Raw genomic sequence first — 24785 nt, 5'->3', positions numbered from 1 at the left:
TAATGGCTTTAAATGCTTTCCTCATATAACTCAACTGGGTTTTGGTGGAGTCATCAAAGATAAATTTTAACTAATACCTACAGGCAGGGCTTCAGCAAATAAAAATCTCATAAATGTGCAGTGATAGAAAATAGAAATATAACAGCCTTATAGAAATAGTTTTGCCATCTATGTGCTGATGGCCCCTATTCTGTGTAACAACTCTTTTTACAGTAACTCCTTTGGAATTGCTCACAAAACCGTGAAGTCAAGTCAAGCATTTCTGTCTGGTACTGCACCTCCCAGTTCCATTTAACGACCAGTGTAGCGCATGAGTTCAAAATACCCTGATGAACAACTAACAGGTTCAATTTTGCCTGTAATTTTTTTTTCCTATGGCAATAGTCATCAGATACTCCAAAAACCTTTTTAGCCTCTGGCATACTGACAGGCGGGATGCCACAGGGAAGGAGACTGAAGTGTCAGTTCGCCATGCCCTGGAGGACTGGAAAGCTGGGGTTGCTGCTGAATGATAATACACTGCCCTCCTGCAAATGCTTCCCTGGTGATCCTGGGCTGTGCAGTCGTGTGTGAACAGCATTCAGATTTGCCACCAGCCTGAAATGTTATTATCTCAACACAAAATGCCAATATAATGATGTGGAAATGTAGAATTAGGGATGCAGATCTTCTGTGAGTAGTGGGTTATATATATTACAAAGAACAGTTTCTTTTTCCAAGGAGATTTTGCTTCCATGTAGCCCCCATAACTGACTGACTGTAAGCTCCTTAACTTTTTCTCATAATGCAGAGCTGGAATTTTTGCTGTTCATTTTGAGGCCCAAAGTGGAAGTCTTCAGCATAGCTACTGGAAAGCTACAATATATGTGCTTCTCATAGTAAGAGGGAGAGAGAGAAGGATATAGGTTTTTAATTGACATTTTGTTCTGAAATTCCCTTCTCCTTTCACATCATCCCCCCTTTTCATAGTATAGCTACGCCTTATTTGTTGGTGCAAATCTGCAAAATATCAGCAGTGTTCCAGATATGCTATACTCTAGTAAAATTTTATTCTTAAATCTTTAGGCTAAAACCAATCTTAAGCTGTGTGAAAGATCCACGGTCAGGTGGTTTAGACTGAATCTCAGAAGAAGGGTATGCTAAAAAGGGAATCATGTGCCTCCTGAGCTGCCAGATAACTGATTCTCTCTTAGCAAGACAGGTGTTTTTCTCATATATAAAAATTAAGAATTGGAGACAGTTCAAAAGTAGTGTCACTGCTAATGGGAGGACTGCACTGATAGATTTGCAAGGAATCTTAGAATAGAACAGAATCATAGCATCATTAAGGTTGGAAAAGACCCTTGAGATCATCAAGTCCAGCCGTTAACCTAGTGCTGCCAAGTCCACCCTAAACCCTGTCCCTAAGTGCCATGTCTACGCATCTTTTAAATACCTCCAGGCATGGGGACTCAACCACTTCCCTGGGCAGCCTGGTCCAGTGCCCGACAACCCTTTCAGTAAACAAACTTTTCCTAATATCCAATCTAAACCTGCCCTGGTGCAACCTGAGGCCATTTCCTCTCGTCCTATCCCTTGTTACTTGGCAGAAGAGACCAACCCCCACCTTGCTACAGCCTCCTTTCAGATAGCTGTAGAGAGCAATAAGGTCTCCCCTCAACCTCCTCCTCTCCAGACTAAACAACCCCAGCTCCCTCAGCTGCTCCTCATAGGACTTGTGCTCTTATGGAAAGATCAAAGAAAGCTATATCCAGCTCAGCTAAGTAACAGAAAGTTTCATCAATAATTGAAAGGTGTCAGCCCCAAAGTGAGAGTATTTAGAACTGCAAAAGGAAAAATAACTAAGAATGACATAAGAAAGTTTTTTTTTTTTAAAAAAAAAGTAGTAAAAATAAATGCGTTGAATAGCAATGAAAGCTGTTAGACTGAGGAGTAGTTACATAAAGAGAGTGATTGCAAGCATGGCGAGTGCAACCTAGGTTTGCTCCATGGATTTGAATTCCCTCGATTTGTAAATGGATAGGGCAAAACTGCTAAAGAGGATGTATTTTATTGCATGGAGCAATCATGTGTTGAAGGTAGATGGCTGGGATGATCCCTGCTGGCTCTTCAATCTCTTTCCTGCCCCGTGTGCTTTAATTGAGGCTCACTGTGATCTTATCTATGAAAAGTAATATCTTTGTGGGAACCTGAACTGTGATATTATCAGGTCTGCTCTAAGGATCTTATATATACCACTTCATAACGGATATTATTGACAGTAAGTGCTTTTACCACTTTTAAACATTCTCATTGTGAGTTGTTTTACAGCAATGCAGCCAAATCAAGAGAATTTTTCCTGACCAGCTGAGCAGCTGATAAGTCTCTTTACAAGCACTTAGGTGAATGCAATGCACTAGGACTTTAAAAGGGTGGGTTAGGACTAAAGCGGGTGTCAAAACATAACCCTCTGCTCTTGCCATCGCCTCAAAGGTTATCTCCCCACATGTAAAATTACTCGTCTTTTGAACCTCACTTTTCCTTAATTCCTTTGTTTGGAAAGTCCATCTGATCCTTTTCAGGATTCATTTCCCCCCTTCTGATCTTCTGCTTTTGTCTCCTGTTTCCCTCCCTTGCTGTCTGCACATCATGATTCTTTTTCAGGCTGAGTCATTATCCTTTTGAATGCTCCTAGGAAGGGCTTTTTTCTCAGTCATGCTATCTATTTGTCAGCCAAGTGGTGCCTGTAGGAAGATCACAATAACCCAAGCTAGTAAGAGCTCTGTGAGTTGCAGTGCCTATAAGACAAGAATACAAGTTGTATTGTTTGTTAATGGCGAGTTCACTTCTATTCCTTATTCTGTCCTTGTATCCCTTATATCCCATTTAGATAGACCTAAACTTCCACGGGGAGGCAAAAAAAAACCATTCTTGACCATTTTCAGGGCCTGAAAATTAAAACTGACCCAGTCCTGCATTTGCGTGTGTGTGTGTATTTTGAAAAAGAATTTTCTTTATCCTGCCCATCATGTGGAGTCCACAGATAATATGGCTTCTTTTTGGCTCCAAAATCTGCACAAATCCTCCCCGTACCTTGCCTACAAATGGAAATAGGAAATATTCCCTTTCCAGGCCTGTAGTGTCTAATTCAGATTGATTATGCATGAAAAGGAATGTGTCCCAAATGCAATCATTCCTTGTGCACTACATCTTGTGAGCAAGCAGCCGGTGTGGCTTGCTTCAGTAACTTTTATATGTAAACACTCTTTAAAAACATAATCTACATTGTCAAAGCCTAATCTAAATGATGTACTGACATTGCTTATTTTGATATGCTGACTTGGTTTTGAATTCTCTCTGGATTGCCTGGCCCCAGATGGCTTTTTTGTGTTTTGTTTACTTTTCACTTAGCTGTGACATATTTATTCCCATTAGATGTACAAAGTCAATGGGTTCAGCCTAGTTTTACAGCTTAGTTGGCTAGTATGGCATAGGGAAAGCGCTGAGTGAAGCCAAGCAGAGGGTCAGGAAAAAAGCAATGTGATTCTTGAGGTCTGGCATAGAGACCAAAAAAACAGAAAACTAGTAAAATATCAGGTAGAACAGCTAGAGATTATTATTTTTTTCAGAAAAACATGATTTGACTGGAAAGTAGAAATTCACTTAAATAGGAAAGGATTTGTTTAGACTGAATTTCTGTTTTTAAAAGCTTGCTTCTGAATAAGTGCTGAAATTTTGTATACGCCCCATATATTTAAATGAAACATCTGGATTTGTTTCAAATGTGAACGGATAGTAAAATGTTACTTTAAAAGATTTTCAATATAATGAGTTGTTTTGGATTTATCTTAGTCAAACAGTTAAAATGGCTTACATGATCTTACTGTACAGAAGTCTCTGAAGATATGTGAAAACCCTTCATGCTGAGAAAAATAATCCCAAAAAATCTGGTTGGCATGATCTTGCCCACAATCATGCACAGAGCCCAAAAGACAAATGGGTGTTCATGACGTCTGTGGCAACCTGAAGCATGACTGAAATGTGGACCATCTTGAATGGTGGTCTTCCGTCTAGATAGCCAGGCCTACCCTTCCAGCCTCTCCCAATGTAAATACATACCTTTCCTCTAAACTGTTGTTTTTGCGTCTCAAAGAAAAACCTTAATGGGGGATTTGGGGTGGGCACCCAAACTTCACTTTCTTTAAAGAACAGACTGTGCTGAAACTGCCACATTTTTAGGTGCACTGACCTGCTTTTGGACTTGACAGTCCATAGTCTGAGCTCTTCCTCTGTTTACCGCAGGTGAAATACGGGAACTATGCCTTTGTATGGGACGCAGCAGTACTGGAGTACGTGGCCATCAACGATGCAGAGTGCTCTTTTTACACGGTTGGGAACACTGTTGCGGACAGAGGATATGGGATTGCACTGCAGCATGGCAGCCCCTACCGAGACGTTTTCTCACAAAGGTAAGGCTTTGGAGAAGGAGGAGCAGGTCCTAAGGGAAGGTCTCTCTCAGCTCTGGACCCTTCTTTTAATTTAATTTTCTGTGAAGGGAAAACATCTTGTGCCTGCAGTGCACTTCATTTCTTACATAGGTATTCATTTCCTCGGAGACATAGGACTATTCACTTTTCTAGAAACTACATTAAGAATACTTTGTGTTACTCTTATTTGGATTGTTCTTGTTTCTTTTGGAAAACATTAGTGAGATAGGCTGAACTTCATTAGCAGGAAAATGAGGAAAGTGTTGATACATTTGTTTTAGAGGGACAGCATAACTCAACCCGTCCTGTTACAGAAGCCTTTTCTTAAAGAGAAAAAAGTAAACTCGGACATTGATGGGAAAACTGAAAGGGATGAACAAGAGCATTTGATGTTTCGGGGAAAAGACCCCTGTTAGTACCCAAAAGCTTAGATGCTTATCCCAATACTAATCAATCTCTCTGGCTACAAAAGTGAGATATCTAGAGAGCTTCTGGTACTGTGTTTCTACTAGGATTGGAAATACTAAATTAATGTATGTATTGTGCCTTTGCAGTATTTGTGCTTCACTCTAGTATTGATTCCTAAATCAGGCTGTGCGTGAAATGTGAAAAACAACCAAACATTTAAAAAGTGTAATATCTGTCGTCTGGCTTTTGGGAGAAGATGTAGGCTAATCTCGTCATCCTTTTTCATTCTGACCCTCTTCTCTCAACTCAGATTCTAATGGTTTGTGTTAGATGCATGTAACAAAATTTTACAGTAGCTGTGATGGAATTTCTTTTGTGTGGTTGCCATAATGAATGTGAACCATTGTGTCATACGAATACGCTTCATTCAGGCTATTGGCTTTGCCTTCGGTCCATAGAATGAGGTGGGGGAAAAAGTAGTCAATAAGTAACAATATGCAGATTCAGAGGAATCACTGTCTGCTCACACATACTGCATGAACAGAGAATGCTTGAATTCTTTGAATCTCTTCTGTGTTGGCAGTGATTTGCCTGAATTTTGTGCTGACATAGCAGTAACATAATACAAAAGTTCACAGGATCAACAAAAATTTAATTTCAATTAAACATATATATGCTTTATATATTACAGTTAGCATTATAGGCAATTATTTACTGAATACTTTAATATGTTTATATTCCAGCCTTGACCAGGCTGGCTCTGCTAAATCTCTAGCTCTGTAATGTTCAGGGTCTCTTCCTGTAATCTTTTAAAGAAATGCTTCCAGCTGTTAGAGATCTCAGATGCTAGTCAAGGTTTTAAGTCATCCTCTTCAGAGCATTACCCATGTAAGATTGAGTACAAAAATTTGAAGACATGGAGGAGTTTCATAGGCTGTGTCTATGTTATTAAATACAGTTAACCTGCCAAGTGGCATGGCATGGCCCATGCCCACACAGATGAGCATTCTTCATCCCTGCTGCCACCGCTCTCCAAGTCAAGGTGGATGTATCCAAACTGCCCCTTAGGGACTGCTTCTGACATCATTTACATACTTGTTATAGTTCTCGGTACAGGGGGGAAATGGTCACAGCTGGTTCTGGTAAGCGATTATCTTTGTCACAGTATTCAGTACCTGGAGAGGCTAGGTTACATCTTCTGACACACTGCCTTTAGCAACTTCTGGATCATTGGTCTGTGCAGGCGTGACATTTTCAAGTACAATTTTATTTTGTAACAAAATTTCAGCATTTCAGTGTATTATTATATCTTGAAGCTGTAGGAAAGCAGAAGGGAGCATAAAAATTTGCACATATATAGATCTTTTTATCTGAGGATCTTCGAAGCAATATTTAAATATTAGCATCTCAGTGGAAAGTAAATGCCATTTCCATTTAATGCTTAGGGAACCCATAGCGTAAGGAGACTTAAATGAATTCCCAAGGTCAGATGTTTTTCCCTGGTGGAATCAGGGATCATAGGCACTCGGATTTCCTCATTTTCCATTTCCTGCTATAGTTATCATAGTTCAGTTGGATGAAGAAAGGGATTATTTGTGAGATACTGGGCCACAGGAGGGTCTGGATGGATACACAAAACTTAGCACTGATGAGCAAGTAACTCATTACATTATCAAGAGTAATGGTTGAACAGAGAAATTGGAATTTGCTTGGAGTGGTGCTATCTACTGGAGAATTTAGAGAGCCTGAGATATATATTCTGAAAATGTGTGGGCTGCCCTTTAAATTTTTATTTCTATATTATGAAAGCATATTATATTGCACTTCTAATTATGACCATAAATATAAATTTACAGTTTGAAGCTGTGAAACACCATATAAGAAACAAACATATGAAAGAGAAAGCATGCTTACAAGGTAGCTTACAAGGTTTTGTTCTAAAAACCCTTCAGTACTGTTCCTTATGATTACTTCCATGTGGTTTTCACAAATCATCTTTACTTTTCTTCCTAATGAAAAGGCTGAACAACCTTCAGCTGCTGCAGCCTGCATGCTAAATAGAGGGGAAAATAGATTTCACTGTATAGGATTAGCAAATGTTCACATGAATATTTCACATTCTTTAATGCAGTAGGGAACTTGTTTGAAATATATTGGCATTTCTTGATCTTTCCCAAAATAAATATATTTATGTGAAAATACAGGGCTTCTCTTTTATGAAATTTCATATAAACCCATAAGCTGCACAGTGTTAAATCCCTCGGGTGCAGCTGTAAAAGGTCTGGCAAGCTTACAGGAGATTTTGGTCTCAGTGCAGGAAGCACAGGCACGAGTTTAAGGCTTTTCATTACCTTTTCTGAACATTCAGGCGATTCCCAGAGAAACAGGAAAAGAGATAGAGAGGTGTAAACACCCACCCCTTCTCCCCAATGCTGTGGGGCATGAGTTGCAGTCAAGATAACACTGTGGTAAAGTTTAAGCATTTGGGATTTCCCAAAACACTCTGTGATGTTTGGAATGTCTGCTACGTTGTTCTCCAGGGGATTAACACATGCAAAATACTGTGGCTTCTGGGGACTACAACAATATTCACCTGCTCTGTGAAGTATTCCGGACTCTACAGGAGTTTACCCATCAGTTAGGCTACTTAAGAAAGGCATTAAACCTGCAATCAGTTTGAAATGCTGAGGTGCCATCAAAACACATCCGGGGCCTTGCAAAAATTGAATGCCCTTAAGTCATTTCCTCCCATAACTGATTGTGGCGGCGTGCCCCTTTATACCACAGGCAGTTTGTGAGGTGCTAAAAAGAAGCCTGAAACAACCGAGAACATTGTCAGAACCAAAGCCGTGGTGACGGTCCTAGTGGCCATGTACCTGCATTTGGGATGTGGGACCGCAGCTGATGACCAACTGGTTACCTGGTACCCACCACACTGAAGAAGCACACAAGCTGCAGTGCCCTGAGCACAGTGCGGAGCCGGTGCTGACATCTGCCCTGCTCCCAGCCTCAAAATGCTGCTACCAGCTTGTGCCCATGTATTTGCATGGGATGCGATCCTACCAGTATGCAATGAGCCTCCAGTTACCAAGGAACCAGAAAGTGAAAATGCTTATATTAGGCTACAGCTAAATTAACGCAAAAGGTTCAATATATACTTGATTTTAAATTGATGCAATTAAGCAAGTATCATATGGGAATGTGCTGCCATTGATGTACACTTGCTTGCATTGGTTCATCTTGTGTTTATAATTTTACAGATATAAGGTGATGCCTGTACCCTTTAGAGAGAAGAGTAAATGCTCCTACATATTTGAACTGATGCAATTTAAAATCAGAATTATTCTTACAAATGCAAGTTTGGGTATAATGAAATATTAGTGGAGAGTGTGGCAAAGTGCACATCACTTAGAAACTCCATGCACATTTGCTGGGCTCTTAAAAAATTAATTCCAGCCACACCACAGAAGATGAAACCCTGTTCAGGATTACTTTCCAGACTCAAGGAAATCTACCATTTTGGGGATGAAAAAAATGTTTTTGATGAGAAAAGTTATACCGTTAAAAGTGCAGTATCAATATGCCTTCAATAAAGCATTTTGTGTAGGTATGGTTTAGTGAAGGAGAAGGGTAACCAACTGAAAGCACTGTAAAGAAATTGGTCTTTGAGACCTTTATTTTTCACATGCGGAAGATCTCTTCTAGGCCAAAACAAAAACATGAGCAGCAGTGAGTGGTTTGACTGCAGAATGAGATTGGCTTTTTGCTGTATTGGGATGGCAAAGTGGCCAGCTGGGGTCCCACGTAGTGCCTGTGACCACTCTGTGCCTAATGCTCTCTCTGAAAACAGGTGCTTCAAGCCCATCCTGCACATAGGTGTGTGACTGTAGCACAAATAATATAGAAAATAATCTGGGTAATATTTGGATGATGGACCTGTCATAGCATCCTAATGACTTCATTCACATGTTGCAGATCTTAACACGTCTGGCCATGCCATTAGGCAGCCAGTTGATGTGCTCAGGTAGATTGCTCTCCCCTTTTCTTTGCCACTAAGGCTTAACCTTCTGAGCACCAGCAGCCTCCAGGCAGCATGTCAGTTTTCTCTCTATATATATTTTTCTTTCAAGGTAATGACAGGGGCTTTAATAATAGGAACTGCCAAATTTCCTAGGAGAGTTTGAAGAGGATGTGTCATTTGGTTCATGAGGAACTGTGTGCTGACACTAAATTTAACACCTGTTAAGAAGTCTTTTCAGTCCTAAACTTTAAAACTTCCATTGCACCCCTGGGAGGTATAAATATAATTGCAAACTGTTTTCAGATTATTTCATAGGATGTCTGTGCTTGCTACAGTGTAGCAGCAATGGCTCAGGTGCTGCGCTGGCGGCTGGCTTTTGGTGGGGGTCAAGGAAGGGGGTGGCAGTGAAGCACTTGGATCCCACTCACATCCCTGCTTCCTCTGCTGGCTGGCTCTCTTCTTCTGCACTGCAGTCCTGGCCATGAAGCCTGTTAGAGGCAGAGGGGGAGGAAACACCAATTTCATACTCATCAGAGGCCAGCAGCTGGCTTTTCACTTAAGTTACTAGAAGCTGTCAACACGCAGTACCGCTGAAAAATCAAGCCATAGTTGGTTTGCATTCCTCATATCCCAAGAGCATCCATGTGCATTCTGCCCCAAAGACTTCACTGTTAAATAAAAGAAAACAGTGACGATAGGGAAAAAAAAAAAAAAGGCAAGATTGCCGTCAGAGCCCACAGTGTGGGACTCTTGCTTGTTGTTCATCAACTGTGTTTCCCCAAATGGCACTCACCCTGTCCAAGCACAAGCTTAGGGACACTTAAAGTTGTCTGTGTACCAAAAGAACAAACAGCAGTTGCATACCTCCTGGTGGTCGTCTGTGAGAGGTGGGGTATGCAGTGGCATAATGTCTGGAAGGTACAACTACCATATAGCTTCTGCAGAAACCTCAGATTGAATTTGTCATAAATCACAAAAGGTCGCAAAGAATTTGTGTTGCAGCTAGAGAAGCCAGTCACTTCTCTCTGTCCTGGGGGAAAAAAGAAATGGAGACTTATAATGATCTCCCCACGGCAAGCTTAAAGACACTTCACTAGCAGCAAGTGTTGCACTTTCAGATGTCCAAAACTTTGGAGACAAAGAGAAGAGCCATCATGTAGCGTTTCAGACTCCCCCTTAGCAAATCATTAGGGATATACTTTAAATAAATGGTATGGATTTTCTTTTGTCCTTTTTTTTATCTCATCAGCAAAACCTTGAGTTTTAGAAAGTTCCTGCCCTGAGTCGTAAATATGTGTTCTTCCTGTCTCCTTGCTATTAATTCTCTCTCCTTAGTTTTTCATTCTGTGTCTTGGAGGTCACTGATGTCCAAAGACTCCAGCACAAGGAAAATTACTTCCTTCCTAACTACCTTGATTTCTTTTTCTGAGTCCTTGGGACTATGTACCCCTTTCTTTGAGGAGAACCTCCCCTACTTTTTTTCTTTTTTTTCTTTTTTGTGAAAACCCAAGAGAGTGTCCCTTACTCTCTGATTTATCTTTTACCAGCTATGGGGAAAATAAGAGTTTTGGATTACATCCTAACCCTGCAGAGGACTGACCATAATGATCTAATTGGATTTTTCATTATTAAATACAGTGATCATCTGCAGAACAGTGGATGTCTTAGCTCATCTTTGCTTTGCCTTGGTTATTTGCTTAGAATTGAAATACTATTCTGAGCTCTATATATAACATTCTGAAAAATACAGCAGAGAAACTAGTAAAATCCCACCCCTGCCAAGAACTTTTTCCTTATTATTCCAGAAAACTAGAAAACTCCCTAGATTGGGACAATTACTGGACTTGAAGCAAACTCTTGAATTTAAATAGAAAACTTTAATTCTTAGAGCCTCCCCTTAGATCATGTCACAAGTTCATATAACTGAAATTACATTAGTGAGAGGGAAAAAAATCAAAATTAATTCCAGATTTCTGAGCAATCTGACATGAGAATCTAGTCTTAATTGATTCAGATATAGTCACTGTTAATAAAAGCCTTAGCTTCAGAGTAGCACGTAATAACAAGATAGTTTCTCAGATTACCAGGGTACTAAATAAAAAAAACCCTGTAGTAACACACCAATGTAATATTTCTCAACCATGCAAAATAACACAGTCTATCCTTACTTTTTGCTGTCTACATTAGACTCATAGGGGTGAAACTGGGACTTTCATCAGGCCCTAGGTCTCAAAACATGTCCACCTTCTTTTTTCCTTACGCAAGTCCTCCAAGATAAACTGCAGTTGGCCTCCATACCGGGAAACTCACCTTGTGGAAGGGCTGCTGAGGGAGCCAGCTGCTTGCCCCGGCAGAGCTGCAGGGTGGTTGCATTCTGCACAGCTCACTCCCAGGCCACCAAATCCAGGCTGAAGACCTGTAACCTCAAATAGATTATGAAGAATGTAGCTTCATTCTGATTTAAAAATATGGCATCCATTACTTCATATAAAGCCCTAGCAGAAAGCTTTTGTCCCACCACTGGTCTCTCTTCTTTTTTCTATCATCAAGCCCACGACCATCTGATCAAGTTTACAATTTTCTGTAATCCTGCATGAGCACATTGCTAATAGCTTTCCCCAAAGACCAGATGATCTGACGTTGTCCCTTTTGCATTCTACTCCACTAACTGCCTAATGCAGAGCTGCAACTTTTGAAGATTCCTGCACTGTCATCAGAAGCGTTTCCTGGCTTTATTATCCATTCGTATATACCTTGCTAGCGGGGGCTGCTGGCTGTAGGACTGCAGAGAAGCTGTGGCTCCCACACATCACGTTGCGAGAGCAGGAAAAATGGTTTTATTGATTCCTGATGGTGTGCATCTGGTGCTTGCAGGTCTCACAGTAGAGTCATGATTAGAAGTTGAAAGAGGTGGAGACGCCTACAGAAACACAGACTTTATCATAAACTTTTTAATATGCTATAGTATTAACTGATGAGGTGGGTTAAAAGATTCTGCAGCAGGTCTGGAGTTTATAACAAGCACATAATGGAAAATTAATTAATGAAAATATATACAGGCAGTGAGCAGATTAGTGGGCTTTTTAAATGTACCATAATATTAATTGATGGAGTAAGTTAAAGGATCCTGAAGTAGCAGCACTGAGATGAAGCATGAGAAAGAAAATCATAAGGGAAAGGCATTAGATCTTCTTGCCTTCATACAGCATGGAGCTATGAGAATCAGAGAGCTGCCTGCTGGCTTCATCATGGGAAGGCACCTCTGCATCCAAACGATGCTGTGGTGAAGGAGTTGCTGCGCATTGGAAAAGAGGTGCCATGAAAAAGTCAGCTTCATGCCTTCTCTTTTTCCTAATCAGTGCTCACTTTCAGAAAGGGCACTGCATTTAAAGTTTCAGAAAGGAAAGCCAGGTAAGCTGTTTATGTGTATTATTAATTCCACATCGTTACCTGTGAACCACCCCAAAGAAAACAGTCTAATGCTAATGTGTTATATTGACAGTAGATATCGCTTTGCAAGCTATTTCTTACTACTTTCTATCCACTTCTCTAGCCTTAGGCACCTCAGGCTTGGCGTGTAAAATGACCAGATATTACCCAGTGACGTGTGTGCAGTACAGTCAGTGGAAGCAGTGTTGCTCATCCAACTATATGGAAGCAACGTTTCTTGTAAGCTGAGCTGTTTGTGTGTTTTAAAGTTTTACAGAGTGAGTAAGTGCATGGCTGCAGAATTTGAAACTGCTTGGTTATAAATCTGGTGATGGTAAAGCTAAAAGAAGTCTCAGCAAGTGGCTTCCCTCCAAGAACTTGCCTTTTTATGGATTCCTAAAGAAGAGATTAGGTTTACGGTTAATGCACACTTTCCTGTAGTACATTTTTTGATTTCTGGCTACCTCTCTTATGTTTGTGTGCGTCAGTCTCGAGATGAGCAGGTTTAACTACTCCCTCCAACTCAGCTGGGCAGCAGCATTGCCTTTAAAATGGTGTGGAAAGTGAGTGCAAAGTTTTCCCTGCAAATAGGAAGGATCCAGTCACGCAGCTGTCTTGACGACAGAACCGTAATAACCACAAATAAGGGTTTGGCTCGCCTACCCCATACCAGCACTAGCTGCCGAAGGTTCCTGCCTCTTGACCTAAGCTGCTCAAAACACTGGTCGACCTATTTCAGTTAAAATGAGCAACAGTAGCAAAACAGGAGAGAATAATAGATCTTTCCTAACCCGTTTTGTTGGCTTAAAAGGTAATTAACCTTTAGCTGAACCATAAAGCTAGTCTTCAGCTGGTCCTGTTTTCCAGATAAAAATGAAAGACTTTTACCTGAAAATAAAGCTTGTTTTCCAAGCTGAAATATGCTCTGGTAAATAGTGAACTTGATGGTATGACAACTGGGGGGATTTATCTATACCTGAGCTAAGAATTTCGCTTCCGTCCATGCAACTGCTGCATCAGGGGCTGCCTCAGCCTGCAGAGATTTCCCCTGCCATAAACCACCTATCTACTATTTGTCACCCATCCTTGAATTGTCGGTAGGCAAAGGAAGGTGCTAGCCTTGATGATGACTTCAGTCAAATTCGGAGGTAGGGAAAGGAAAAAAGAGTGCATGGAAAGTCTCTAGAACATAGAGCCAAGGAAGAGTGGTAGCAGGGTTTGTAGCAGAGGTGTCTTCCCTTGCTGAAACAGGATGCGAGGAAGAAGAAAGCTGGTTGCAGGGACAGAGGGAGTGAGAGGAGAGGCACCAAGGAGAGAGAGGCGCTGGGTGCTTGCAAAAGATTATGGGGGGTGAATAAATGGAGCCTTCCTTATTGCTCAGCTCCATGCAGGGAGGAGATTAGCAAAGTGAGAAATCTAAGGAAACTACCCAGAGAAGCTTTCTGCTGTGTCTCAGAGCAAGCCCATGGGGTAGGTTGTTCCCTGGAGCAATCAGGTGGAAACTGGAAGGAGGAGTCAGACAGTATCCCCAGCAGGGTCACCAGTATGTCTGAGCGTGGTGGTTAGAGAGGATTGGGTTAGTTGAAAGGTGAAGATGGGGTGGGGAAGTCTTTACTCTCTGAATGTATGGGAGCTCAGTAGCCTTGAGGAAAAAATGCTTTGGGGATGAGGTATCACAAGATCTTAAGGACTTCTGTCCAAATCCCAGAGAAGACTTGGTGGTGGCAAGGAAACCAAGGCAGTAAGTTGCAGAGACGCTTGTGTCAGGATTTTTGTCTGGCACGGTGTAAACAGTAAGTGGCTTTGGAAAACTTCTGTGCTGTGTGCTTCAGTTACCATGTAGCCTGGCTGGGCCGCACCGCATACCAGAGCCCCTGAAGGTCTGAATCGTGGGAAGCAGGCACATAGACACCCGGAGTGTGCACCCAGCTGTCCTGCTGCTGCAGGCGCTACAGAGCCTCTGCCCAAGCCAGGCAGAGAAGTCGTGCTGCTGCGGCTTGTCCTGGCACAAGCACCACAAGGAGCACCAGGTTGCAGCACGTCAAAACCCAGGCACAGGCAGCAGGTGTGCTTAACTGGGCTTTGCCAGTCAGATCCAAATTTCCCTTGAAATATTTCACAGACCTAGTCCCTAGCATCGGCCTGGTTCAGAACAGGCTCCCTAAAAAGCTCACCTTGGTTCTGTAGTTTTTTGAGGTGTCAAAACAGACAGAAGCATTTGCTAACATGAATCAGTTGGATATGTTTGGGACTCTTGTTTGCACAATGTGTTTTATTTGCTGCTTTAGTGCCAATCGGGTTAGGGTAGCCCAAAATAAAGCAGGGCCCTGATCCCAGCTGTCATCTCTCTAATAACTTTTATTTTAAAAAGTGGCTTTCCAGACCCAGGTTTTGTACTTAAACATGGCTTCGTTCTGCTTTATGACTAAGTGCAAGCAGAAAAAAAGGATGATATGGCTGAGGAAAAACTGCGCTTGCCACTTTATTCATAAAACACTTTTGCAAAGTGCATTTAGTAATTTGCCATTGTAACCACCTGCACGCAGAGCTTTCAGTGCAGAGCTCTGACACTGTATTTAGTTCATACTTTGACTGCTCAGCTAAAACTTCCATTTGTATGCATTTATTCTGCTTCACACATTATGTTATCAGTCACTTTCAATATTTCAAAGTCACAGCAGTCTTTTTCTGACATACATTTGTCAGAATGAACTGCCTTGATTGCTGTTATTACAGACCGCAGTTCCTGACTAAGGGAAAAGTCTTATATAGAACCAGAATATTGAAATTGCTCAATAAAACAATAGATAAAACAGAATAAAATTAGACTAAATGAACAGAAATAGATGCTTTAAGTGGCCAGCCAAAAAAAATTTTAAAAAAGGAGGAGAGAAGGGCAAGGCAGGATTTGTAATCCCACACAACAAAATTAACCAGGAAAAATCTAATTTTTTAACTTCATATGCAAGGTATTGAAAATTGCTCTTTTCTGCTGCCTGGTAGTGAGTCAGTAGAGTATGTCTGTCTTGGACTTTCTCTTAATCAAATACTTTATCATATTCCTCTAATGATCACTCTCAATAGAAGGATTTCAATAATCAGTCCATTATAGTCACAGCACAGTATAACGAGGGGCTTTGGCCTAGCTCGAGAGGGTGCTTACACTCCTGATTAAGTCCTAGTGATAATAATTTATCACGGCAGATGAGCACATCTCTCTCTCTTGCATGTGCTCAATAGCAGGCAGGAGCTTTGCTCGTTCACTCTAAAACCTCCTACAGTTCAGGACTGAACCCGGGGGGAAGCACACTTGTTTGGAAAGGTAATGATCCTTTTATGCTAATTGTAATTAAAAAAAAAAATTTCCTTATATTTGCTACTCTTGTCTTCAGCTGAAAGAATAATATAACAACAGGTGAATTTCCAAAGCAGTAAAGAAAAGCTGCCACTTAATTACCAGGCTTTGTAGATGACTACATACTACAGCTGCTCCCACCAAAGCAGAAAAGGTTTCAACTAGTAACAGGCATGAAAGGGCAAAATAGCTTTACTGGATGCAGTTTCATAGGTGGGATGCCTAAACATCACCAAAGAGATCATTAGTATCTCCAAAGATAGCAGATTCCTGCAGAAAGCCCATTAGAGAGATAAGTTGTTATTTTGCGTTTTTTTTTTTTTAATTAAAAATTCAGATTTTTTAATTAAAAAAAACCAAACAAACTCCATTACAGTAACATTTGGAGAGAAAAGTAGCAGAGTAGTAAGCACAGATTTGCAGTGTTGAGAGCAGGGATTAGAAGTTCCTGACCCAGGACTGATTTTTTTTTTGGCTGTGCTTAGTGTATTCCTAGAGCAGCATGTGAGAGGAAGCACACAGAAGTGAGCCTCGAGTTAGCTGAGAAGTATGCACGCTATTTTTAATATTGTTTGGTTGTATTTATTTCCTTGGGTTTGGAGGGACTTTACTTAATTAGTAATGGAATTTCAGATCATGGAATTACACCAGATTTATACTGGTTTAGCTGACAGGAGAATTTAATCCTATAAATATGTCTTTGGCATAATTTAGATGTAAGGCTCAAGATTAACATCCCCATGAAACAGGGAATTTATGTTCATTTCTTTTTTTGCCCGTGAAGTACTATGCAAAGCTACAAAAATGCATCAGCTCTGACAGTCATGCTTGCGCAGTGATCAGGGCTTTCAAAAAGCCATCGGGGTTCACTCACAGCATCAAATTCCCCTGCGTTCTTCCACCATTTTACATAAATCTGGAGAAAAGTGTAAAATCCATAGAAGAAAAGCAATTGAAAATGAAGCATGGTTAAAACCCAGAGGAAGTGAAGGTTTGTTGATATTCTTCATATCCCTCTTAAATTAGAAACACCTACAACGCTCATTTTTATTTTTTTAAGAGTAGCAATCTTGCGCCCCGTTAAATATATAAGGCCTCTTGGAAATAAGGGGTTTTAGATAGAACCGCTGACAGGTGTTTAACCCAACAAATATATCCATGGCTGTATAGATAAGTAGGTCGCTGTGCTGGCAGCAGCATTTATATTTTATTCTCACTCCCGAAATGAAATGTTTGTGTGAGTAGCTGGGCCGGCAGCAGAGAGCAGAGGAATAATGTGTAGCAATACCCTCTCCTGCTTTTCAAGCAAAGGGGCTGTCACTCCAGCTTGCAGGGGGAAGCTAAGTTCGGGGGGATGAATGACACATACAAGGTAATTCTGCAAATCACTCGGCCAGCTAGCAAAGCTGTTGCTTCTCCCACCACCCCTTTTCTGCCCATTTTCCTGGCTTTTCCTTCTTTATTCCTAGTGCAGGCCACATGGCTTAACTGTTCACTTGTTCTGAGGCCTTTTTTTGTAGAAGAAATCCAGGGTGGTTTTGGCATTGGGGCTTTTTTAAGGGCTGAAGTTACGAGAGCTGCACCGAGAGGTGCAATAGCTGAGATTAAGGGAGGTTGCAGGCTGCGGGGCCAGCACAGCCACAGGCTGCACACAGGCACAGCATCCTTCCTCTCCCTCCTGCCAGCTTTATTTCAAACTACCTGGTGCCTTGGCACCACCAGCTGCTTCCTTTTTTTTGCCCAAAGCGCTTTCCTACTGCTACTTCAGTTAACGTGGACCCTTTTCAGCTGCTTCAGTGTTGTGTAGAAGCCTGTTGTCCCTTGTGCTGCCAAATAGGGAGAGTGGTCTGCAGTGGGGCCCCACGGGGTGAAGCCCCAGGTGGGTGCAAGGGAGCAGCGCCCGGTGTGGCTGGGCAAGGTCTGGGTCTGAGAGGTGCAGAGAGGGCTATAAGTACTTGCCTGCTTGGGTTGGTGGTCTCAAAACCACCTCAAAAACAAAACTGGTGTTTGGGATCAGTACTGTTGTTCATTGTGAAGGACAGAGGATTTTTTATTTCCTTTTTTTCCCCAGTTCCTAGGAAGTGTGAGTGGTTTGTCTGTTCATTGGGCTGAACCGTTGTCATCTTTTTGCTTGTGTTTGAAATGAAGCCTGGGTAAGCAACTCTCACCAGGAGACTTCTGTCCTGGGCTGGCAGGACTGGGAGCAGACCATGCTGGGCTCCTTTCAGCCTATTGCAATTCAAGATGATTCCCGCAGTGCTGCATTTCAGGTTCAATTCTGAAGATTTGCTTGCTCACAGAGAAGCTTTCTCATCCCCCACAGGCACTTGCATACACACTGGTATTTTTTTCCAAACTGAGGAAAAAGTACCAATGCCAGCCCTTCATCTTGGCTAGGCAACGATAAGCTTCTTGCTAAAATTTTTAAATGTTACAGCCCTTTAGATCACTAATATACATCTAGCTGATCCTTTACAGCTGGAATTATCGCAGGGCTGAATCTTAATAGTAATGGTGCAGGTTATCTCTGTGTAAATAGCGCAGTATCTTTATTCAGCAGGAGAAATGCTGCAGGTCTGCACTGATATATTGATCTGGATAAACGGGATAATTTATTCCTATCTGGAGGCACCTTCTTAAAGTTCAGTTTGTGATGCTTGCAGTTAAAAGTGATGGTTTACTGTTTGTGGATATGGCAATATACCTGGTGTGCTGCCTACAAACCAAAGTCTTTTTCTCCGTAGGCCTGATGCTGGACTTCATGAGCCTCTTGCTATACTGCCAGCGCTAATATAAACATTGCACCTGGGCGAGAAAGTTCCTTATTTCTGTCTGCTGTTCTTTTCAGCAGTCTCCATCGCTTTCATTTGGGGCATTAGTGGCGCTTGCCTTGAGTCATAGTGCTTTGACAGCAAGGCTGCAGGAAGCTTTCTGGGCAACATCTACTTTTCTGGAGAATTGTTTCCTGGCTGGAGGTTTATTACACACTCTGAACTTGAGCTTTCTTTCAAAGAAATTTCAGCTAAGTTTTTGGACTTGGTTTTCATGAAATGGAGTGATTTGTGCTTGAAGGAGGAAAGAGTATGATATTCAGGGATTTTTTTTTTTACTCAAAATAGGTAACAAATTATGAAATTATGAAGCAATTGCTCAAGGCCTTGTCAATCAGAACTGCTGTTCTTAGCACACCGTTTCTCCTGCGTTACCCTGTCTGCTCCATGATAACACTGTTGTTAGCTAAATTAGCTAGTATTAGCTAGATACTTAAATGTCATTAGAAATTCTTAAACTGAAATCTTTGTTAAAGTTGAAAGTAGAAACCCATTATTTGATAGAAAGAAATAGAAGAGAATACTTATAATAATTCCAGAATCAGTCATCATGAAATGAGGGAAGTCTGAATTAAGGTTCCACATCAAAGAAACCTAAAGGTAAAGGATGCAATTAATTCAGTCAGCCAGCTCCAAATCAGCCCTATAATGATGCCATGCAGTTAACCTATGCTTATAATTAAGGCATTTCCTTAGTTATTAGAACTTCAGGTAGATAAAAACAAGTGTGTTTATTTCTTTTCTTTTCAATTTTGTAAGAACATGTTAGATTTTTATCTTCAGATGATTACTTTGTGGCAGTGATGGGAAGGCCAGCAAGCTGAAAGCTTAGGAAGTTGAAAATGCGTGGGAGGAAGGTGCCTAATCCCGATTTGTGCTCTAAAAATCTTCCTTCAGCTTTTCATACATCAGTATGAGATCCTTTGTGGACCAGGATGCTGGGCTAGGTGTTGTAATGGCCCTTCGGGCCTTACTGTATGCAAATCTGTTCACTTCATTTTAAACTGCTCTTCCCCTGCCATCAGCCTGCTGCCTTTCTCCTCCAAGCTTATAGTTTGCTCCTTTGCAACATCTCTCCATCCTGTTCAGGGCAGTTAGGTCACCCTCAGCAGCATATGTGAATGCTCCAGCCTGGGATGTGGATAGCCCTGGGACACCCAGGGGATCCTCCAGATTGCTCACTGTCCATACCATGAACCCACTACTAACTTCCTGTGATCTGTTCTACTTCATTACACTGCTTATTGAATTTTGCTAGCGGTATTGTCTTTCATACTCTTGGGATCAGCATCAGTTGTCATGGCAATTACTGTCAGATGATTGCAACTTGTATGCTTGGAGGAGGGTAGGAAAGCTGATGGCCAGAAGAAGTAGCAATTCAAAGAAATATAAAGTATCAGTTATTAATACTGCTTAGTGACCAAAATGTTTGGGGCTGTAGCAGTTGGTAGATAGTTTGACTTCAGTCAATAGCCTGTATGTCTTTCGCATTAGCTCCTAGATTAATATTATTGGTATTGGTACTGGTTTTAGTAATTATGATGACATTTGAAATAATTGATGAAAGAAAAGGGTCGTTTTCTATGAAGTTATTCTTCAAGTTGCTATAGTAGTCATATGTCTGCCCATCCTGCATGTGGTTTGGCCATTTTATACTAGGAAATAGTTTACAAACGAGACCCAAGACATCTTTGAAAAAACATGGACTCTCATTAATGTCCTTTAGCCTCTCCACGATGCTTAGCCCCAGCTTCCCTGATGCTCTAGGGAAGAAAGACTGCAGAAGTGGAGGCTAACGACACGTCTCCCCTCATCTGACTGTGTAACGTTGTGGATGGGGCCCACAGGCTGGTATTTCCACCTCAGTGCTTTTGAACATTGGGCCTGCCTATTGACACTTCTAACATGGGTGGGTTGGGTTGGTTATTTTTTTTTTACGAAGCAGAGGCAAGAGCTAAGTCCGAAAACTTCTTTGCATAAGCTTGAAGAAGATCCACGCATGATAACAGCACGCCATTACTGCTAACTGAAGTATGGATTATTTTTACCAGATGATAAACACAAAATAGAAGACTCATACCCTCAGCTACTAAACCTCTCCACCCACTAAATTTCCCCCACGGGAATTTTGTCTGTATTGACTGAGGAAGTTGAAATCCTTGTAAATAGACATAAATTGATAGACAAAATGCAAGATAAAGAAAATTATGTAAACACGCCAGGTGCGTTTACAAGAGTAATCTATCAATGCTCTTTTCGGTAAAACAATGACAGAGAAAATTAGTAGAACAGGGCCTCGAAGCAGTATTACAATATATAACTATTCAAATATGCTCTCCCGGGGTCTTCTTTTCTTGAAATAAAACAGCCCTTTCCATGCAAAACAAGTCTGGGAAGGAGAAGTGCATGTTATACTTGTTCAGTCCATAGCTCCATAGACAGGATCAAATTCATTTCTGTCAAAATTTGGAGAAAATGTTTCACAGCCCTTTAAGTCAGATAGACCTAATAGGATAAACTTATGTGTCTGGCACATCTTGGTATGAATTGGTAATTTTGCTGAGCAACTTGCCACAAACAGAGATGTTTCGAAAGATCCCAGGCTGCTTGATGGTTAGTTTATGTTTAGACAAAGAGGAGAAGAAGGATCTTTAGCTTATTGATTGGCAAAAGTCTGGGCAAGAGTTGTCTACTTCTCTATTAAGAGTCTGGCTTTCATAATGGAGTGAAAAGAGGAGTCTTCGCACACAGGTTGTCACATACGTGTTTCAGCTTACTGCAGGGAGGCTCTGTCACATGCCTGCGAAGTTGCACAGCCAGTTTTCCAGCATCTTTCTTAACCACACGCCTTGCACAACAGCAAAGATTTTTGCCGCATGTTGGGTAGCGTTTTAAAACCTCTCAACAGGGGATGTATCAATATTGATCCTGTGCTGGAAACTGCACTTCCTGATGCTTCGCTCTTTTGTAATGAACCCCTCGAAAGGAAAAAATGGGCTAATAATACTCATTTCACCAGGGTCTCAGGAGAATGGAAGCAGGTTTCTTGTCACACTTGAGCTGACAGTTTTCTGATTGATGGCGTTTACAGGAAGTTGAAAGAGGATTAAAGCCTCATGATGCTGGTTTATTTCAAGAACATGACATGTTTGATATGATAATAAAGTGGGAATTTTTCTTCTGTGGCTTTTATGGGCTTGGGGTTGTTTAGGATGGAATTGTGTATAAAGCGATGGCTGAAGTCAACTGTATGTGTTTCTGAGGCGGTCGGATGCAAGGTGACAGGAGCCATTATAAAACCCTTGGCAGTTTTTTGCTACAGAGACCTTGACAGCAAAGCCAAAAGGAAACTGATACTGTAATGATTCATTTCATGTGGGAGGCCAAAACTTTTAGCAGTGTTGGAAGGCATTTTGCCATAACATGCTTTAATTTCACAGTTGTGCTGACATTGTATATCGAGGATTATTATCAGCAAAAGGCACTAGAGAGAGTGGTTTGAGATTACAGATATTTAGAGGGCTGGTGAAGTGAGAGTTAATCTTATATTCCTTTGTGGGCATGTAATGAGTGAGAGGAAAGAAAGTGCTTCCCAGTATCACTTGTTAGCACAGAATAAAGAGTATAAAATCCTCAGAGAAAGGAGGGGTGGTCCCTGAACCATCCATCCATCAAACACTCTGATTCGACCTTCAGCTCACTAGTATATGTGTTTTACCCACTAATAATAAAGCCAGAGTAATAGTGTTATAAGCCTCAGTACTAAAAGTGGGTTGCTGTAAATAAATGTCTGCTGGACCAGGAAGCCTGAAGTTAATAAGGAAACCTTAACTTTTGAGTAGAGTCTTCAGGGTCTCACCGGCATGAAGTTATCATTATTAATATCCCCTGCGGAGCTCTGAAATAACTTTGCATTTACTTAGCTATTTATATGCTCACTTACAATAATATTTTAAGTAAGCTTGCTTGGCATTAATAAAGTTATTGGTTCATTACTATTATATAGCTGTTTTTATTTGGAAAGACCGCTTACTCTAGGCCATTGAAACGGTTTTCAAAAGCCAGCTATTAGCAGCCGTGAACCACACAAGGATCTCCAGAGGTCACTTTAGCTTAGGTTCTCCGAATTGCCTCTGATGTGGTCTTTGGGCAGAGATCCCTCTCACGTTTTCGCTATACAGGGAGCTAGGTTTGGGGTTTGCAGCTGGGCAAGCCAGGTGCTCCACAGCAGGTTTGCCAGGCAGGCCTCCGGAGGGGGAGCACCAAGGGGCACTGGCAGGAGGAGGGCAGAGTGGAGAAGAGGTGGAGTGGTGAGATGAGAAGTCTGGTGTCCTTCATCCACCACGTATCCCCCTTACCATTGGGGGAACGCCAATGGGGCATGCCAAAACCCATTACTGTTGCGCTAGGGTGCTTGTTTTAGATCTGCAGTCCGAGATCTTCATTTGTCTGATAGAAGACCCAAGCGACAAAGCTACAAGCAATTTGCTTTATTGCTGTTACGTGACCACAGGAATCAAAGGGATCTGCTGGGTCACCGAATCCATTATCCTGCTATGATAGGCAAGTACACCATATGAGTTCTTTCATAACTTCATCAAGTGCCATCTCAATACCAGTCTGGGGGATTTTTGTTCACTGGAGTGTTTTCCCCTGGAAGGTCTGTTGTTTTTCTGGTTCTGTTCCTGCTGGGAAGCTTTTCCTCCTTCGTGTTTCTCCCAGGGCATTCTTCACAGTACTGATTTCTTCATAGACAGTGTGTAACTGTTTGCTTTTGTTAACATTGGCTTTTCCTTCATATTGCCTTTCTCTGTCACTGTTTCTGCCTTCACTCACTCTCAGTTTTTCTCTTTTTCATGCAAGTCAGAAAGGCTTTTATTCTCCTGAGATAGGGTCTCTGTTCTCCTGTTCATCCCTGTATCTCATATCTGCACCAGTTTTGATTTCTTGAAGGTGGGTAAGGGCAGTTGTGCAGAGTGTGTTGGATGAGATTACTCCTGTAACTTCCAAAATTTGAATCAGAAATACATTGCTTGGCATATTCTGGTACAGCATTTGCCTCTTTTGTAACTTCAGCATGCTGGTGGTTGTTAGTCACTGTTACACCCCAACCTTTGCTGTCCTCATTCGTGTCCAAGCGATGAATTCCCAGCTGGTATGGTATACTGTTCCTCATCAGCTGTGCACTCCAGCCCTCAACGTGGTAAATAATTTTTACTGAAACCTCAGTAAAAATGGTAAATATAGGAGGCATCCACAAGACAAAAGGCAGCAAACCTTTAATCAGGAAAGAAATGTATGTTATTGTTATTTATGTATTTATAAGTTGTATTTCAAAGAAAGAAAAAAACTTTTGAAGAAACTCTTGCCTGGTTTTGAGTTTGAATGGTAAATAAGGAAGTAATGTTCAGATGGAGGTATCACTCCATGGCAAATTGACTTCAGTGTCTGTAAAATTCATAGAAGTAATTACTATGACCAGGCCACACAGAGTTTTTGGGATGACTGTCATCTTTTTTTTTTCTTCTTTTGGGTGGGGGGTGTGGGTATTCTTTTCTTTTGTTTTGCTCTGAAACTGAAGATGGCCTTTGGTAGAAAAATCCCAATCATGTCGTTTAGTAGCAATGTAGTAATACCAGTTTGTTCATCTGTGTAGGAAAGGGCCTCATGTGAATGTGTTGCTGTAGTTCAGCAAAAAAACCTTTATTTGGTTATTCTTTTTTTTTTTTAAGAGAGAGCTCAGTTACATTCACTTTTCTCACACCCACACTCCTTCAGCATAAAAAGAATGGTAGCACAGAAGAAAATGCCATTGTTGTAAACTAAAGATTACAGTTCTTCAAGCAAGTCTCTATTCTTTACAAACCTGGAGAATAATAAATGCAGATTGCATCAGAGATGTAGCTGATGATAATAACACAACGTTTGGTCTCTGATTATTCATTGTAGTAGGACAATTACAGGAATCTTGACTTTTTCTATGGTGCTATTGAGATTTACTACACTTCATTGCAAAAAAAATGCAGAACAGCCTTGGTGAAAGTAGAACAAAGTCTATTTTTCTCTTTTTCTTATAGTTAGAAGCAGTATTTGTGATTGCCACCAAGAGCCTGGTTTCATATAAGAGCTATGAGATGAAAAACATGAATTGCCTCAGTGCTCTTCACCTGGGTCCTGAACCTTTTAGCAAAATTGGACTTGCTTTTGAGGCTCCAGCAAAAGCCAGACTCTGGTGCGTTTCCTGTGGGTTGAAATTTTATTGCGAGCATTTTGCA

The 24785-nt window shown here is 41.2% G+C and overlaps 1 protein-coding gene across 2 annotated transcripts in view; it reads left to right on the top strand.

Moving 5' to 3' along the window:
* Positions 1-24785, top strand: part of GRID2 (glutamate ionotropic receptor delta type subunit 2) — a gene marked incomplete at both ends in the record, with an annotated part of 735869 nt that overhangs the window by 663044 nt on the left and 48040 nt on the right. For both annotated transcript variants that reach the window (XM_082316173.1, XM_082316172.1), the window contains one exon: positions 4282-4448. In XM_082316173.1, coding sequence (XP_082172299.1) covers positions 4282-4448 — 167 coding nt within the window. The remainder of the gene's footprint in view (positions 1-4281; positions 4449-24785) is intronic.

This window comes from Platalea leucorodia, assembly GCF_965183815.1.
Source record: "Platalea leucorodia genome assembly, chromosome: 6".
Lineage (NCBI taxonomy): Eukaryota > Metazoa > Chordata > Aves > Pelecaniformes > Threskiornithidae > Platalea > Platalea leucorodia.
Note: the sequence above shows the minus strand (reverse complement) of the source record. Positions and strands in the feature narration are given on the sequence as shown.